Raw genomic sequence first — 19,988 nt, forward strand, 5'->3', positions numbered from 1 at the left:
GTGTATAAATACTAAATCGGCAACTATTTTTTTTCTAATTGTTACCCATAACATTATAAGATGATACGGTGATTATATATTAAACTCTTTTAAGCACAATTTAAATAAAAAGTTGATTTAAGTTGATCCACACTTACTCTTTGCTGGAAATATTGAAAAATGTTGTAAACCATTTTGCTCAATCATCAAAAGCTAAATTCCAGCTTTCTAATGTTATGTAATGTCATCCTTCACATTTCTCATCACCATAACATTTAAGATAAATTGTAAAATATGAAAAAAAAGGTTAGAAAGTACATTTGTTGCTACACTACTTCTTTGCTGCTGAACCAATTGCCTCGGTAGACCAAATGACGCCCTAATGCAGTATGGACAGGCAAATACAGTACAGGTTTTTTGAAGAACAGTGGATCTTTGATCCTTCGTCTTTGATGTGGCGCTGCCCACACACACACACACACACACACACACACACACACACACACACACACACACACACACACACACGTTTTGGCGTGGGCGACACATGCCAGTGAAGCGCTCGATGTGCTCGTCTCGCTGCGGCTGGGGAATCGTACCTCGTGGCGACGCTCAGATGTTTGCACGCGGGATGAACGGAGGCCTATCTCGGGTGGCCCGTGCGCTGAAATGTGCTCGGCAGGTGACGGGCAAACATATGCCTCAAATGCACATGGGGTCCTGAAGCCGGATCATCTCCAAAGGCTAACTGGCAGGTCTAAGTAGGGACGGCATTAATACATATTATTCACAAAGAGCATGATTGAACAGAAAAATGTGCCCGGCGTGTAACCCAGCTGCTTTGTTGGCACGTACTCCACCTGGGATTCAAGACCTGAGCTTGGATTTAGCCGTGCATTCACCGAATTCCCCATGCAGCTCCTATTCATGCATTCAGGCAAAATGCGGAGCTGCACCAACAAACTGGTTTGTGTGTGTGTGTGTGTGTGTGTGTGCGACAGGCTGCGTGTGTTTATTATTCAGTAATTCAATGGATGCGATTTTTTTAAAAAGGCCTCTGCGCTTTATTTGTTAAAATGTCCTCAAGCCGTCTGAAACGCGGATGCCTCCGCTGTGGCGGAATGAACAGAAGGACTTTCCCAGGACAGTTAAGCCTTTGACCTTTTTTTAAATTTGACAGTCACTTGCAGTTAGAGCACCCCTCTGTGGATGTTTCCGTTCATCCCAGTGAGCGCGTGGCTCTTTCAGTTTTCATTGCATTTCAATTATACTCAACCAACATGTCTTGGCCGATACAAACCAAGACTAAACGTGCGACCAGGCTCAGCAAAAAGCGCCGCGTTGATGTGCACACCCGCTGCATGAGTATCTGTGTGATATATTAACATTGATAAACCTATTCCAAATAATGACCATAGCTTGACCCACAGTCATCCGGAGGTCAGCAGGTGCTTCTGGGTTTGCTTGACAAGAGTGTGGTGGATATGTTTAAAGATACATCGCCCTCTAGAGGCAAAGCTATGAAGCTGAAATGGATCCACGGGCCCATGAAAGCACGCTACACTTTTAAGTGGCATTTTTTAGATTTGTATTTAATTGACTCAGTGTGTGAAAAAGGCATTAACAAAATGCTTTACAGTTTGGGTCGCTGAATCATTTCTAACTCGGTGACATTGAATGTGCAAGACATTGTACATTTGCTTTTAAAATAGACGTCACACATATTGTAGAATACTGTATGCATGTTATTTTTATATTTACTTAAGGCAGAATTTGCTATAGACACAATGAAAGCTAATCCGTAACATTGGCAAATATATTTGAATCTGTCATTTAGATCTTATTACTTTGAAACACAAAAAGTGTCAATTCTACAATTAAATAATCATCTATTCAAACAAACGAAACTGGTGAAACATCTGGCTGGGAAGAAAGAGTCTGTAGAAAGGATTCTGAAAACATGGAAAATGTGACAATTTATTAGCTTGAATAAATCTGAAGATGGAGTTTAGTCTGGAAAATAATTCAAAGCTAGATTCCATGATTTCTGTCTTACCTCCACGGTTTGTCACCCTTCGAGGAGACACTTCACTGCAAAAGAATTCCGACGGACAATGCATTAATTACCTTCATGACAGTTTCCACTCCACTGACCTCAGTTGTCGTGTCAACTTGTTCAGCGAACTCACGCGCTGTCCTTTAAGTGGCTTGCTGAAGCCGTCAGACTCATTTGCTTCGCTTCCCCGCCGACCTTCATTCCCTTCAACACCTGGGGGGGGGAAATTACCCAGTATGCACAGCGGAGCAGAATTGCACGATAAGAAAATAAAAGACTCCCATTCAGTGCAAGTGAAACTCACTTGATCAAAACACGGCACTTGATTAAACAACCCGTCCCCGAGGATTAATCCCCCACCACCGCGTGTGGAGACTACACAACGAGGCATGCAAGCACAGGTTTCTCTCCGTGCACACTGAGAAATGTTTTGAAAGACTCACTTGGCCCGAGATGGACGATGTTGATTTTATCTGGTGGAGGAGAGGAGGGTTAGAGCCATTTACAGTATACAGTTTAATACTGTAAGGGGGCTACTTGTTCCAGCTTTAAACGGCGCTGCATATTATTTATTTTGAAGGTGAAGTTCCAGGAAAGCTGCAGCTCTGTGGAGCCTCACCCTGATGACAGCTCACATTGGGGACTGAGGAATATTTACCGAAGACACTGTCATCATGTACTGCGCTGCCGACGAATCTGGCTCTCTGTTGACTCGGCTTTTCCTGCGGCGAGACAAAGATCGGTCCTTTAGTATTTGACCGAGACCCCCGAAGACATCCACTTTTTTACAAATGATGAGGTTTCCATATGTAAAGTTTTCACACTCTGCTCATAAATCTTTTGGTACCTTCATGGAGGTCCCTGCACCAACCACAGTAGCATGAATGAGGGGATTTAACTCCACTAATGTTTGTAAATTATTTTAATAGAGGCGACAAAGAGATCTGGTGAGATGTAGACTCAGATTTTACATTTAGACCCCAAAGAGACATTCACTGTTAAAAAAAAAAGATTGAATAATCAATACTGGACAATAACTGCCCCGCCAAAAGTCCGAAGAATCAATATAAATTCTTTTCTTTCCGCTCTCCACGCGTCCAAAACCTACATTTGGGAACCACTGGATAAAACTTCCCAGCTGTTGCAGTACATAAAGTAGTAACATTCCCCACATCAACCCCCAATAACTGTAGAATACTTTGATTCAGGGACATTTCAAAGATGTCAAATAGGATGATATTAATCACTTTTAGATCGTTTGGATGAGTATCATTGGTAAGTTAATCAAGTAAATCAAATGCATAGTTATTCCATCACCAATCTCACATTAGATGTGTTGTTGTTGTGTCTAAAATGTAATCATTCACAATTTAATAAGAAAACCCATTAGAGTGCTTCTTTCACATATGCCATGTTTACACAACCCTTGAGAATAATGACAATTCTGACAAAGTCATTTTCACCACAAATTGGCAAATTCAACAGTCATTCCTTTCAATATTCACATCTGTTTTCATCCCAGTGATGCAGTGTTGCAAGAAATGTTCCATGAAAAAAGCTTGTTAAGACAGCTGGAGCTCTAGGACGTCACTGTAATTTAACATCAATTCCAGTCCGTTGTCATGGCGACAATTTGTTTTTTTTTTTAGTTTAGTTTAGTTTTGTACCTTCTGTCATTTGCCTTGTGTGACTGTGACTGTAACAACTCCTGCTGTTCCTCCGCTCCCCAGCAGATGTCCTCAGCTCCTTCTCCTACCACCTGATCATCACCTGCCACGATGTTCTACTCCTTGCCCACTTTCACCTGTTAAACCTTTACATCTCCACCTTCACTGTCTAAATGGCAGAAACACTTGAGTCATCGGCTAACACCGTAAACCCACATGAAGCCCGCGGAGGCTTCAAAAAAAACGGCGCCACGCCGTCGATCACGTTCTGTAAAGGATGCAGGATGAAAGACCTCACCATCCCTTTTCTACGTGGAGCCGTCGCAGCCCTTTTTTCCCTCCTAGACGCGAGATGCTTGCTTGTACCATCCGGCTCTCTCCAGTGAGTAAATTGCATTGCAGCTTGGCATGCAATGAGCAACAGATGGGTTTTAGTCTCATCAGGGTTGGGGCCCGGGCACGCTCATTCATTCCATGTCCACTGTGGGTGCGATGACTCGCCGTGATAGTCCCATACCTTCTGGCCGGCGTCCATGGCCTTCTGAGCCCGCTGCCACTCGCCGAAATGCATCACGGCCCCGTCCACCGAGAGCGAACCTGCCTTCACCCTCTGCTGGAGTTCAATGAGTTGCAGCAGCCCGCTTGTCCGGTTTGGCACGAAGGTATCATAGGTGGAGGAGGAGGGGGGGGTGTTCCCCCGCCCTTGTACTGCAATGGACAACGACTCGGTGAAGATATGAAGACCAAAAGAACGTTGTAAAACACAGATTAATCCCTGCACAAGTGAGGACAAGTTAACTGGCAGGACCTCAAAAGGAATGATCATAAAATGAACATTTAATTCCTGTTCCCAAACTAAGACGAGACGGGGCACAAAGCGCCTGCAAGTGGCATTCGTGGCAGGGACTGACATTATAATATGGTTTTGCTTTGCACGTCACCCAGTGACCCCGACATTACAGCAAAGGAATAAAAAATGGCGTGTGTAGGCGCTCAATAGCTTAACCAGCTCGTTCACTTTGTATGTAAGGACCCACATGTGAATAATCCATTAAAAAAAACACAGCGTGTTATCCAGGAACCCAGCAGATAATTCCACCAGGTAGTCAATCATGACAAGTCATTAGCACGGCGAAACACTGCCATGTAGCGGACGGGGCTTTGCATCTTTGCTCCAACAATGATGTCTGCAACTCACTTTTTTGGACTGAATGATGATACCAGACACCCTGCGAGTGATGGCTGAACCATTTGTGCATTAATATGCAGATTAAAACTCTCATATCAGGTTATAGTTCCGTCTGGCCGTCAACTGCACCCTGTCGCGTGAAGGTATTGGATAACAGACATATACGTTTATTTCATTTCATCATCCCCCCACATCCTACCCCCTCCCTTTTTACCCAACACTCACTTTGTTTTGTGGTGACTGAATACAGATCGGCATCGCGCTGTGGTATCTTCTTCTGGAACACTGCAAAACACAGAGCAGCTCGCAATAACTATGCAAAAACTATATTAAGCATATCATAGGTTTAACTCAGGTGTGTGGATGTGAGTGTGAAGCCCCCCTGTGTGCAGGATAAGCGGTTTGAAGATGGATGCATGGATCATAGTACAGTTCATAACTTTTGAAAGAGAATTTTCTTTGTGGCATTACGCTCACTGAAAAAACATTGCTTGGCTCCATCCCGAACAGATTTTGAGAGGATTCAAAAGATTTGTTTGCCTACATTTCAATACTTCTTCCACAAGGTGGCGCCATAGTCTAAACCTCCAAACAACACCTATTGCGTGTGGCTTGCTAAATGTCAACAGCCAGCAGAAAACAAACATCCCGTCCATTCAGAAGGGTTCAGAAGCAATAATATGGTTAAATCCAAATACCTGTAAAATTACATCCATCCTGTTTTTCGTCCCAGGCTTCAAAGTGTGTTTCTCTCAAAGAAAGACGCACACATTCAGCTCTGGCTCGAATAATGCTTTTCGGCCTGCTCGCGAGCTCTCGAATGAAAGGCCGCACTGTTTAGCCGTCACCGGGCCGAGGAGCTGCGGCTGTGTGACCGACCCTGGATTAGAATCCAACATCCACACCCTGAAGGATAATCCCGGGCCCTGACCGTGCCCGCCACGACGGAGGTCGCCCCTTTTCCACCTCGCGGCGAGACCCACACACACACACACACACACACACACACACAGGCCCGGCTTCGAAGGCCTAATTCCGGATGTGTTGAGTGGAGCACGCGCGCGCGCGGCTGAGGGGCACAGCCACGCGGCTTTGTCGTGTGCGTGTGAGTTTTTCAACATGACCCCCCCCCCCCCCCCCCCCCCCCCCCCCCCGTGTCATTATAACACAGTAATTCCACCCCCAGGATTGAATTCCATTCACATTTCAGCGTTTCGGTCCCATTGAGAGCACCGGCAGAAAGAACCCCCTCATTATTTCCACCCGCGCAGTGGTCTCCAATAACTGCCTCCACCCTCTCTCTCTCTCTCTCTCTCTCTCTGTGGCGGCGGGCAGCGTCGAAAGCTCCGCTGTCTCAATATATGAAAAAAAAAAAAAAACTCAAAAACCCCTCTCCCCTTTCTCTCGTGCACTCTGGGGACGAGGACGATGGAAAACACGTGTAATGACTTGCTCCGGCCGACTTGGCCTCGGTCCGGACCCGAGATTGGTTGCAGATGGCAGCGCGGTAGTTCCCTCTCTGCCGCGGAGGGGATGCTCGGGGGACGAAGGACGGCCTCACTCACTCACTCTCCTCATTTTGTGTCGTGCTCTGAAGAAGAACCCGGCGTGATGCGTTGCGTGTTTCTGAATAGGCAGGTGAATGCGTGTCGGCAGGGAGACAAGTGTAATATCGTCTTTGGGAATAAAAATTGTATTGTGGAAGCACGCGCGCGTGTTTCTGGTGTCGTCGATGTAAGCGAGAAGTCGCAGCCGTTTGAATGATTCATGAGCCTTCATGAATTATTCACGCTGCTCAAATTGAACTGTTTGTTTTCCAAGTGAGGGGAGGAGGCGGGGGGGGGGGGGGGGGGGGGGAGTTCTGTATCAAAGGAAACTGTAGCAAAAGATACATAAAAAAAATAATTAAAAAAGCATCGCTACTGACAGTGGTAGTGCAAATTACAGGCACTTCCTTCCTCCCACGTGCTCTCAACCCCCCACACACACACACACACACACCTCCCCTGCTTCATGACTCAGTGCTTTTTACTCCAGCTCCATCCCGTCCTGTGATTTTGAAGGAAACGGGGGGGGGGGGCAATCATTCAACAGAAGACTCACAAGTTACCTTTAGTGATGTACGGGGTTCCGTCCTCCACCTCCTCCTCGGCGTGGGTGATCTCGGGCCGAGGCGTGGGCGCCGGTGGGCGGCTGGCAGTCGGCGCTGCTTTTGTCGGGTTGTGGATGGTGTCGTACACGTCCTTCGCCCCCAGCTGTGCATAGACGCCCTCATCCTCCCCCTCCTCGTGCTCTCCTCGGCGCCCCCGCCGCAGGTGGGCGGCGGTGGGAGTCCCTAATGCACAAGGGGTTTCACTGCACCATTTACTCGAGTGACAATGGAGTTGTGCACGCTGCTTTAGCCAGTGGTGGCGTCTACAATTGGATGCAGGGCTCCACGCTGTGCCCATCAGCGCGAGGAAAAGTCTTCAGGCCTCGGAAACGAACAGTAACCCAGCAGAGGGTTCTGATGGGATATACATTTTTTTTTTTTTTTTGAAAGCATGATGAATGACGTTTCCATTGTCCTCCTTCCACTTCCCATCAGCCCTCTACTCACCTGCAGAGCCCATCATTTCGTATACACCGGCATCATTGTCCCCGCCTGTGCCGAACACATTCTGCAATAATAGAGAAGAGATGCGCGTTATGCCTCTTCCAATCGGGAAGAAGCAGCAACTCAATGGAGGCAATTTAGAATTCATGGAAGGACCTTTCTAATCTGCTATGTTGAAGATCTGCATTAGCAATGACCTTTCTCTCAACATACATATTTGACCTATCTTGATTAAAAACATGCATTGCTTTCTTTTCGTTAAGTCCTCCTAGACTCACTCCCTAAATCCAGCCCGTGCACCACTCTGTTCGCTTCCAGAAGGTTCACGGTGGCCTTCACTGAAACATGGCTCGCTGAGCACGACCAGGACAGGCTTTTGGAGCTCCCTTTTCGTTCGGATGGAACGGGGAATGCTCAAGGGGCCTGGGTGTGTTTACACTTAAACAAACGACACTGCAGCTCTGTGACGGTCCCAGAGCGCGTCGGCACGCCAGATATCCCACGGTTTTCTGTGTCAATGCGTTTGACGCAGTGCAAAAACTACTGCCGGCTTCACCTGACGCACCAAGCTTCATGTTGACGCTTACAAATGTTTGCCAATATGTCTCCTGACCTACCACGGCTTAAACTTTTTGTTTATGGGTCAGTAAAGAGTGCTTACAAATCTCTCCCACTACACCCCCCTCCCACCCCCAACCCACTCCTGCAGATCATAACTACTGCCCATATAAAAGTGTGTTAAAGAGTGAGAAAGGACAGGCAAAGAACATAAAAGACTGTTTTAACCTTACAGGTCATTCAGATGATGCTTTTAACCAAAGCGAGACCATAGAGATACAAACTCAGAAGAGCAAGAAACAAGAAAGTGCAATTTCCTCAAATTAGCCGATTTTGGGCCATTATAAGTACAATTTAAGTGCTACAATTTGTTAGTGTTTTTAGTCGAGGTATAGTCTGAAGAGGTGTGTCTTTAGTTTGCGGCGGATGATGTGAAGGCTCTCTGCGGTCCTGATGTCATCAGAGAGCAAAGAGTGATCTTGCAGATTGTTTTTCTCTGAGTGAGGGAGGAACCAGCAGCTTGGCAGATGCAGAGCAGAGTCTGAGGGTTGGGATGTAGGGTTTCACCATGTCCTGGATGTAGACTGGACCCGATCCATTCACAGCATAGTACGTGAGGACCAATGATTTGAACTTAATGCGGGCAGCCACTGGTAACCAGTGAAGAGGGCGGAGCAGTCTTGTGGTGATGATGTGGCTGAACTGGTTGATGTAACATGTTCATACACTACCTTTTGCAGGGACATGTTAATTTCTTGTCATGAAGTTAAATCCAGGACACAGAAAAAGAGAATCTTTTAAAAAAGATCTGAATATAGCTTCCAAACAGCTGAAAAGCAGAACAGAAATATAAAACTAGAGAAGAAGATGGCTCAGCCTGTTCTGTATGAAAACTATAGAAGGCCTCCAAAGAACGAACGAAGAACAGCCAGCATGTCACTTTGAATGTTTTTACGTCACACACTACGTCATAGTTTCCTAATGCCATCCATTGTATTGTATCCACCCTTTTGATTTTACTCATGAAATTCAGGTACAGAATTACAAACTGAAAAACAACCAGCACTTTGACATAGACCAAAAGGATGTGGAAAGGTTCTTCCCCTTGACAAGAGTAAAGAGGAGTCATGGATCTGTGGTTGTTTACTCATATCTTGTGCAAAAGAACTTAGTCCTGTATTCCAGCACATTTCTAGTAAGCATGTACCTAATGTCTGCAGGGATGCTGTTGCAGTTCCTGATCCCAAATCCAGTAGCCCCAAAATCCCAAATGATGAACGGAGCAGTTGCACTCTGACTGCGGAAGCTGTTGCTGAGTCGGCCCATCCGCTAATAGCAAGTTGAGGGACAGACAGGGCTATGATCAGGGTAATCACTGAATCAGACCATCTTCCCCTTTCAGTCCAAACATATCATTTAGTGAGCAAATTCAAGACCCCGCGGCTTGATGTTTAGACTGCATCCGTAATTCCACTGAGCGACGGCCATCAATTAACTGCTGCGTTTCAACTTCTGATAGAAAGGAGAAGAACTGAGGAGTTGCATCATTCGTTTTGAAATGACTCACTCATTTTGAAGTGCAAGGCGGCATTTCTTGGAGTGTTTGTTTTGACAGGAACCATTCGGGAAATGAAAATCCATTCAACATTACAATGTAGTAATGGGGACATAATGTAAAACCCACGTTCAGTGCTTCACACATAAGCAGCGCCTACCAACCAATAAACTGAATTCATACAACCCTCTCAGCTTTTTTTTGTTTGGACGGCCTTAATCAGAAACATGTGATTCAACAAGCTATTTAGATTCGCCTCTCCTTCCCATGTCGCATGCAGACTCATTTGAAGATAAAACAACTGAAGAACTGCATGGTCGAATACCCCCTCAAAAACAGCCAGCAATATAAATAACACACAGAAAATGCAGCTCACTTTAATCAAGATGTCCTTCATACAGAGCCACCACGCTCCGTGTGCAGTTTCCAAGCAACACAGCCACTCACGGCTGAATTACAATATTACACCATTCCTACTCCTGCAAATTACTGATTGGTTGCCATGAATGCATTACTTAACAGTGGAGGTTGATATCAAGCCCAACAGGTAGAACAGGACGCGTTAATTATCCATTGCAGCTTGAAAAGTGAATTCTAACATTCGGATGCTGTGCGCACAATGGGGTATTTTCAGATGTAATGTCTGGACAAGGCGTGAAATGTATTTGCTAGCCGCGAGTGCTGAATCATTTTTACAGATGTCTGAAACTGCAGGCGCCCCGGGCATTCCAGTTAAAAAAAAAAAATTTAAAAAAAAGAATCACTTTCATCACCGCAATCCTAGCCGCCGTGCTTCAGACGAAACAGCAGGCATGATTTTGTTCGAGAGCAAGTGAATCTAGTGCAAGATAAGGAGCGTAAATCCGTTTTCAGCCGACAAAATGGTCAACTCACAAAGCGGCTAGTCCGGCATCTCAGGGCCTGCTGGTTGTAACACTTAAACCGTCACATTAGTGATGCGAATTTCCCCCGCAAGCAAAGAAACACTTTGCAAAGTGTAATCTTTATAGTCGTCTTTAATTTAAACCATATAACAAAACAAGACTTGGGCCAAGATCACGGCTCCCTGAGCCGATTTTTAAACAGTGATGCTATGGGCAAAATGTTCATTTGCTCACAATATGCCCAAGCTTACTAATTATTTAGCACGCCCACATTTTCTCATTAGCACTGAACACAAAGCATGGCTGAACCAGACATTGCATCTCAACCTCATGGTTGCACTAAAGGAAAATTCACAGAACCCACAAATATAGAATTGATAGGATGTGTCATGCATGTGTCTATAGTATATTTGAGATAATCCATTTATATTTCAGTCTGGAAGCGGTGCGACTGGCATTGCTATTCAGAAAGCAACTCTGCAAGCATAGCCAAAGACCGTGTCAAAGCAAGTGGATAAATGTTTATTTTTCCATTGCCAAGTCTTGCAGTGTATAGAATGGGGGGGTGGGGGGGTGGGGGTGGGGAGGGTGAAAACGGTTTCTTCTTTAGAAAGAGGATGACTGTAGAATTCAAATAATAAACAAACCTGCAACGTTGGCCTGTAATGACGTGCAGTCTCTGGCCGAACAAACACTTCCATGCAAAATGGGGTCAGTGGACTTAGCAAATCCCCGGATTAGCATGCGCAGTCACCAAATGTTTCTATGATGCATTTCGGCAGAGGCACACGGCGTGCTGCTCCTGAACCAGCCTTCAGAGGACCATACAGTTGCAAGCTAATTTGTATTTATCGAGTTTCGCTCCGTGTGAGAGCACACGGCGGAATGTCGGTGGGAGCGCAGAGTCCATCGAAATGCCAAGTGACCCGGTGCTAAAATACTAAATAACGACAATGTGTGTTTGTGTTACGACGAGCGGGCATATTGCATTCTGTGGACACAAACATTGAAGATAATAACATTTTCTATATTTACATTCTAGTTATGCTCCCTCTGAATAATTTAGCTTCCCCCTCTGGAGCAGTTCACACCTAATTAACAAAGGAGTGTGGTGCCGGGGCGGATTTGTGGATCTGATGCGGGGCCTGTGAGTTATTCGAGCCTTTGTGCATGAAGCAGGGGAGCGATCCATCTCGGATTTATTGACAGAGTTCTGCTACACTGATGGCCAAATCACTGATGCATCTTGGCTTGATTAATTGGAGGGGGGAGGGGGGGAGGGGGAGGGCACTGCAGATGAGTTAATGAAACTACCCGTGAAAAAAGGAGCAAGGGCAAATACGTCCTCGTATACTTCCTCTGACGGCATGCATGCCGTTTTTTCATTAAAATACACTTTAACTATCTTGTGCATGTCTAATCTGCCTGTTGTGTCCCATCTAGAAGCTCATTGAAGTCCCTGTGGGGAGACCTCAGTCTCTGCCAGTCCCCTGTCTGCTCAGCCGACTCACTGCAGACTCACAGCGAGCACTTTGACTCACTAGAGCAGTCCGATCAAACCTCGCACCATCTGCAGCCGGCTCTCAATTAGCCAGCGTTGCTAGGGGGATAAATACATTTGCAACAGCTGTTTGAGTGTCTAAATTCTCTGGGGGGGGGGGGGGGGGGGGATATTCTAGGTTGATTCAAGGTATCAGAGAATTGTAAAAGTTGTCAGTGTTATTATGAAAGACAGTTGTGGAGATTTTCATGAGTTGATGAGCGTGATGTCAATTGACAAGTAGCTAATTCAACTGCTTATTATAAGTTTTAAGTATTTATGTTTATGGTATAGTTACTACTCATACTCATGGAGTATTACGATTGTGTGAACAAAACATGATTAGCTTACAAATATAACAGCAGGATGGGAAGAAGTCAAAAATAGCTCCCAATTTAGTCCTTTACATTCAGGTTTTTGTACAGGTGCAACAAATGAGAATAAAAAAATGTCGAGTAAATAATGAGCATTGGAAAGGATATGTTTTGGTGGTTTACATTTGGAGTCGTTTCAACATTTAAATGCATACAGGCAGTACCTGAGAAACTGTTGAATGCTCTTTTTTTCCATATAAGAAAGGATTGTGCTCAAGTGAAAATGTTAATTTGCTTCTTGCAATGAGTGTTTGCAGGACACGCCAGAGAATTGCTGTGTCTTTGCTAATGTTACACCATTGGGCACATCATGTCTTTCTTTTAATGGTAATGTCCTTACTGCCTAATTAAATTAGCATCGCAAAAAAAAAAAAAAAAACATAATCCCAGTGTCCTGGGTTGTGCATGCATGGAAAGGATCTATTAAATTCGGATTGCTCCTTTTTATGTTTCTCTCCACACAATGAAACTGGAGGTTGAAAAGGAACAGCCTCTTCATATTAACGCGGGGAAATTGCAGCCGTTACGCAAGAAAATGGTAGCGGACGCATTCATTCTCTGAATGTATGTAGACGACCTGCACTTTGAGCGTAGTGCGTGCATGAACAAACACAGCCGTTCGAATATCTGTGGGGGTGTTCCATTAGGAGCCTCGTAGGCATAGCACCATTCAGGAGATGGAGGTTGGGGGGGGGGGGGGGTACCATTAATCCACCAACTGTGCCATGAGCTGGATGTAAAGACACTAGATAGGGAGTGAGGTCATCATCTGACCCCACCGCCTGCTTTCCACCTTCCATTCCTCTCCATTATGGTTGTTATTGATAAACCACTCTCCACTCACTCATAGACCTAATGCTGTATTTATTAGTATGAGCGCTCCTGGGCTTAGATCTCAAGAGCCAATGTGTTGTTTCTCTCTGCTGTCAGCAGGTAACTGAAAACTATTCCACTAAGGTGACATTACATCCAGCTCCCCCCCCCCCCCTCTCGATGACAAACAACGTCATCAGGTGGAATTTATTGGCACAGAGCACCGAACACGTTAAGCGGTAATGGGATATTGGTACTTTGACAAATGTGTTCATCATAGAAAGGGTCAGAAAAGCTTATCTAATGTTTACTAGACTTGGGCAAAGGGGAAAATGATCCAGATAAACAACCCCGTTGGAGAACTGCAAATCCGGGGCGTAGTTACCAATGCTTCCTTCAACAAGGTGTGAAGCTCCGTATGGCCTTGACTCTTTGCGATCTCAGTGGGCGTCTGTCCGTGGCGATTGGCCGTGTGCAGTGCTCGCTCGACACCCGGACACTGCATTAGGACGCAGGAGACACTCCTGAATCCATGCCGGGCAGCAAAGTGGAGGAGCGATGGAGCGTCTGCGTTGTGGAGCTCTGGTGTTGTCGTGTTTGAGAAGGTGCAGAATTTGTTATCAGAGTAAAAGAATCCACAGTTTAAATGCATAACTTGAAGTTGACCCTATGTGCACTCTAACACAAACAGTAGAGCTGAAGGAAGGCACCTATCGACCTGTTTGTCATGGCGAACGTTCCCCTGTTCTTTTTTTGTTTCACATTGTTGCATTAAAAAAAGCTCAGAGGGAAAGGAATGAATCCCATTGACTTTGTGATATGGCTCAGCATTTGCATCACCACTGTGAGTCTTCTATGGGGCATATTGATTGACCATCTCTTGTTACAACATGGCAAGATACATATTCGTATATCTTGCTACACCTTGTAACATTACATTGAAACATTTTACAGAAGAGAAAGGAGAATTTGTTTATGATAAGCGAGAATGTCAGCTGATCGGGGTTGGAAATGCCATTTTTGTCTTCATTTTTTTAAGGAGATATTATTTAATGTAAAGTTTGAGTGTGGTACCTTTTCCAGTTGTCTTTTCACAATGCAGTCCGTGAAAACCTCCGCCGGGCATGCCCGCCAACAACATGGACGACAACTTCTTGTCCAGATTCTCCAAAGTGGACTCCTGAAGAGCCTGAGAGACAGAGAGTTCACAAGCTGGACCCACATTGAAAGAATTCACTGAGCCAAGCAACAAAGAAATCCAAGAAAAGCTGCATTTAAAACAATGGATTTGAAGTACTTTTGTTAAACATTTCCAAACCCCAGAAATATGCCTCAGAGTCCATTTGTGACAGTCCAGACATTGAAATTCTCTTGGCAACTTCTTCTTTTGGCACTCCTCAAGTTAGCCTCTTCAGCAAAAGAGAGCTAATCAAATCAAATGTTTATGGCAGCGGGACGGCTGAAAGCCGCTGTCATTTTCATTTCCACAGAGGAGACGGGAAACAGTGGTGCACATATACATCAGCAGAATTATTTCGAGGAAATTAATCATCCTCAATTTTTATTCTGCATCTTTCTTGAAGTGGACCAATTATCAGCAGTGTTTTGGCTGTTTGACATAACATTGGGTTGCTAGGCGACATTCGTAACGTCTTGAAATAAAGGGGATGAGGGGAGAGAAAACACCATTCAAATGAGTTTCCTGAATCAATGATTGATGGAGCTTTTTGAATATATTAGTGCTGGAGGATTAAAGTTTGAGGTTTGCCCATTGCCTTAACAAACAGCTGTCCTTTTAGACAAAGTTCATATCATTTTGAAATGGTTATGTTCATCTTTACTACAACGTTGCCATTTGACTGAAATCATTTGACTGCAACACAGTTAAACGATTTCAGTCAAATGATTTCATGCACAGAAAAAAAAAAAAAAAAAAAAACTACAGCCCTCTATTAAAGTGCCACTCCATTTGGCACTGCACTGCCGTAAAGTAGTGGGTTGAAAGTATGGTCACGATCAAAAAGAGCTGATGCCCCGACACTCCGCCCCTTGCATTTCCCACAGTGCAACTCAATAGCACGCATTGCTTAGCCGCCCTAACAGATGCCTACATTTGAATCTTTACCTGACACATAAAATCCACGGGGTCGGCTGCCCTCGCCAAAAGGCTCGTTATTTCCTCCACGTTGCTGTAGTACTCCAGCTGTGCCTTGCTCAGTGCCCCCCCTCTGCTGTACAAAGTCACGGTCACCTTTCCTGCCGTAAAATCTGCAACAGAAAAACACACCGGAACTACTACAAAGGCCTACATTTTGTCGGGTGTGTATCACGTGCGCTGTTTGAGGATTGCGTTCACCTGGCGCGTTGACACACAGGATTCGCTCATTCCAGCACTCGGGCTTCACTCTCAGCATCCGATCCTCACCGGCGAACTCCACCTCGGCGTCGCTGCCGGCCGACTCACTCTTCAGCAAAATGAACACTTTCGTAGAGCTCTGCCAAAAGGGGACAGTAAAAACTGAACTGCGTTCATCATCTGACTCCCATCTCAGGGAACAAAAAAAAAAAAAACGCACAAAAGAAACGCTCCTACAGACTGATCGTCTCACCCTGCATGGAACTCTGGAGGGAACGACCGCCATGCTGGGTTTGAGGCTCCTCTGCATTTCTTCCACCTTTAGCCCCGATGGTTGATGGGTCAAGGGGTTGGCTTTTGCAGCTGCAAACACACCAACAGAATACGAGACATTTAGGGCAACATCCCAATGATGTCCAGATGGGTTCCAGGTACCATAATAATCCAGGGGCCTTTTTAGCCACGCTATAGTGATGTGGCTTCAGGCATTGGTAATGTTGGCCGGTTGCCACCTTGGTCCAAACGAACAATCTTGCCAATCTGAAAGATGCATCGATGATATTTAATCACCTGCGATTTCATAATTTTTCATTCAGCCCCACTATCAAGTCAATATTCTAATCTTTCATAACAAACACCTGCGAAACTAATGACATTCCCATCAGCCTCAAATGTCATTTGTTATTAGTGGCAACAGGGCCTTTGACGTGGCTGTGTAGAATATTCCTTTTGTCATCCACGACTGACTTGCTTAAATGACATCAAATCAAAAACTCTCTGGTATACATTCTTATAACTAATGATTTCAAGTCACGCAAATAGCAAATAGGAAATAGGAAAGAGTCTGCAATTTCCCTAACGATTTGTTGTCACGAAGTGCCCTTCATTCACCAGTTCACACTGGAACCTGACAAAACGCCCACATGTCTGTTGCACATGCACAAACAAACACCATCATCCTGTATGAATAGGAAAGGTACTTCTGGGTTAAAATATAACTCTTTGTGGGATCCTGGCCTGAAGCACTTCACTGTGTCAGTGCAATGAAGTGATGCAGAGTGCACTTGAATTTGCATGGCTCACGAAGAGTGTAGTCCAGCTATTTGCATCAGATGTTTACCCTGTGCACACACCTGTCTAAACACAGGCCCCCTGCTCTGCTTTATGATATTATACAACTAGCGCAATTAGGAAAGGACGGGAAAGAAAGCAGAATAAATTACTTGACAAATGGGGACATGCTAGAGATACGGTGTACAAAAGAAGTCTCTGTGGCTGGTACCAAAAAAAATAATGGATGTCAATCTTCTCACAAATAATGAGCATAATTTTCCCCTCGCATTTATGGCTGAGCATCGGTTTGGCTATATGAATTTCTTCCTGGAGGACGTGCATCCTGAAAAAGGGAATAGTGTTCTGGGTTTTTCAGACTAGGATCCACATTCAACTAGTTTGCGACTGTTTAAGTCACATATACTTGTGCTCACTGTTCATTGATTCGTAAAATTGGAGGTTTGGAGGGTAAAATAATGATGTTGGAGACTGCAGCGTTTAAATTGGAGCGACAATTGGAATCAAATATGTTGAATATAAGCATCAGAGTTGTGGGGAAAGGGAGGAGGGATTTTTTTACCTCACTGGCAGCTGAAATAAGGTCAGGGACTTCCGGAGGGCTTTGATTTCATCTGAGCAGGTCCCCAGTAAATGACAAATAATTAGATTTTGCAATTAATTAATTCTGAATTTGTTTTTTTTTCTATATTATTTTAAGCCACAATCGATTGACATTGTGCTTCAGACGAAATCTGTTTAAGGTATTAAGTGCTATTTCCCCCATATTGAAATCAAAATGACAACCTTTTTGCCAACAATTCCCTACCTTTTCGCAAAATATCATTCACGGTGGTCAGGTACTCGTGAGCATCCTGTTCACTGGAGACCTGCAGGCACTCGTTGGCGTTCAGGGGCACCAGCTCCAGCAGTGGGGTCAGACTCTCCACCCCACACAGCAGCACCACCACATGAGCTGCAGGACGCAGTACACGGGCCAGGAAGAAGCGCCGCTTCGGGCACAGACCTTTCAGCATGCCGTCGGATAGGATGAGGAGCTTGCAGGTGTACCGGACCAGCCAGAGGAAGTCGTCCTGCCGACTGGACAGTGTGGCCACGTCGTAGCGGCAGATCTGGGCCTCTGGGATCGGACCGCTGAAGACTGAATGCAGATAAGTGGCCCATTGCTCTGACTCCTTCTCATAGATGATTAACAGCTGCTCAGCTACAAGAGAAAGTTTTTCAGTAATGTATGGAGAAAGTAGACCCACTATATTTCACCTACCTTATACACACACGCTAACTTTTCTGCAAATGTCCCACTAAAGAAAATGCATTTTGAAATGTAACGTACATGCTCGTACAGGAGGCAGTGAAATGGATTAACTGTCATCCCAAATCTGGCCCTTGTTGCTTTTTTACATCGTCACATACTAAAACAAACACTTTAACAGTGTTTTGCTCTGAGCATTGCAAAAAGACTTTTATATTAAAGCGATAAATTCGGGTAAAAATGTACTGAGTGGATGGATGAATAACGCAAAAGGGACAGCTTACCTGTCTGGTTCATGGCTACAGGTGTGTCTGTCTGCAGGTCTCACTTCCTAGTGACATGGACAAGAAGCCCTGCTAGATGGGAGGAGCTTAGATAAGAGGGAGTGTCCTTCCACACCAACACAAACAAAGAAATGAAAACATTATTTGAAGTTGACCGGAGCCCGTTCTCTGACAGGGAGTTCTAAGTAATTCAGTAATCTAATCAGTGGAATTAAATGCCCTCCATGAGATGGAAAAATCCCAAACTGGTGCTGGTACAACAAAACCCAATAAGCAAAATAGAATGCCATAAAAATGCAAGGATTGTAAAATGTTTTTTCACGGAATTTAAGTTAAAAAAAGTACGTATAAATAGACCTTTTTTTAATATATACATTTATGCGAATATACATCTATATTTATATAAATATCTACAGTATATCTATATATAAAACTACACAAACCAACAGTGGAATAATCTGAAACCCGAATGCAAATACAAAAGCAAAGAAACAAAATAATTGAAATGCCATTAAAAGGACAGAGGATCACGTTGAGAAGAAGCAGCAAATAATAAACACAAAAGGTCGCTGTCAAGCAGCCATCATGTAATCAGAAAGAGAAAAACTTGAGTCTCCGACCTGACCGGCGGTTAATTAAGTCTACGGAGCCAAAGGTGCAAGGCAGCGCACCACAGCCATGAGATGTTTTAAAACTAATGATCTGGTATGAATGTCCCCCCCTCCCCCCCCCGCAACATGAGGAAATAAAAAGGCAGTGGGATGTTCGGACCGCACACCCACAACCCCCCCCCACACACACACACATACACACCATCATTGAGAGAAATGTTAAACCTAGGGCTTCATTAACTGCCTTCCCCTGCCAAGCAAGTGTCTCATACCACACGAGTGTTTCACTAATAGATGTTTGCCACCATTTATTCCCATTGGGCAGCAGTGTGTGTGTGTGTGTGTGTGTGTGTGTGTGTGTGCGTGGGGGCATTTACATCTGCTGACAGAATGAGCAGGTGAGGGTTGGGGTTTTATTCAGGAAAATCGGCGGGTGGCGTGTGTTTTAATGAGATACGTTACACGTTTCCAACTCACTCACCCTTTCTGCACACCTGCTGCCATCCACGACAAAGACAGGACCTGCATGTGAGCTCAACAGAGAAGTCCACTATAGGCAGCTATACCTTCATGTAGAGACGTGTGGACTGATAAAATGTCCTCTGAGAGATATGTTATTTCCACTGTAAACAAACAAGAACTGAAGCAGCAACTCTTATCCTGAGGGTGGCACTAGTGGAAAAGTATTCAAGCACCGAAACAGAAAAAAAAATTTCACTACAACTGTAGGGGTTCAACCTCTGGGAACGTTAACAATTCAGAAAACATTAGATTAAGAGACTTTATTTGGTGTTTTGAATATTTTGTTGTTGTTATTTTATTTTGTCGTCTAAAAAGTGGGGCAGAATTAAAATATAGATGATATCAATTTGTGAGTGGCCGTGATATACAGAAGCCCAGTTAATTCAGTAAAAAGAAAATAAAATACATGTTGAGATAAAGTGAAAAATGACTAGTTTACTTACAATCTCATTTTGACCTCAAAACCTTTACTTACCAACTTGTGTCTGTTATGTTTTTTTCACATTATGTTTTATACACAATCTTGATATACAGACATACAGATTTCTTGCCTTACTATCTTATCTTTTTGAGTCATGCATGCAAGTCACTGTCACATTTCCAGACAGGACATCTCTAAGAATCACTGCGACCAAGTGAGTTAGAACTCATCATATTTCACTGGGTTCAGCATTTCCTTAG

General features: G+C 44.5%; 1 protein-coding gene across 1 annotated transcript; it reads right to left on the bottom strand.

The window, feature by feature from the left end:
* Positions 1 to 1,536: 1,536 nt before the first annotated feature.
* Positions 1,537 to 18,187, bottom strand: LOC119221751 (B-cell scaffold protein with ankyrin repeats-like). The gene is made up of 16 exons (XM_062566352.1): positions 18,175 to 18,187; positions 17,447 to 17,887; positions 15,821 to 15,930; positions 15,568 to 15,706; positions 15,337 to 15,479; positions 14,286 to 14,400; positions 13,597 to 13,793; positions 7,491 to 7,551; positions 7,002 to 7,226; positions 5,117 to 5,176; positions 4,220 to 4,410; positions 2,694 to 2,757; positions 2,479 to 2,508; positions 2,169 to 2,248; positions 2,036 to 2,070; positions 1,537 to 1,931 (listed from the first exon to the last, which is right to left on the bottom strand). The coding sequence occupies exons 1-15, from the start codon at positions 18,185 to 18,187 to the stop codon at positions 2,068 to 2,070; spliced, it is 1,872 nt and encodes a 623-aa protein (XP_062422336.1). The 3' UTR covers positions 1,537 to 1,931; positions 2,036 to 2,067.
* Between the last annotated feature and the right edge of the window lie 1,801 nt (positions 18,188 to 19,988).

The sequence above is a fragment of the Pungitius pungitius genome, chromosome 1 (assembly GCF_949316345.1).
Source record: "Pungitius pungitius chromosome 1, fPunPun2.1, whole genome shotgun sequence".
Taxonomy (NCBI): domain Eukaryota; kingdom Metazoa; phylum Chordata; class Actinopteri; order Perciformes; family Gasterosteidae; genus Pungitius; species Pungitius pungitius.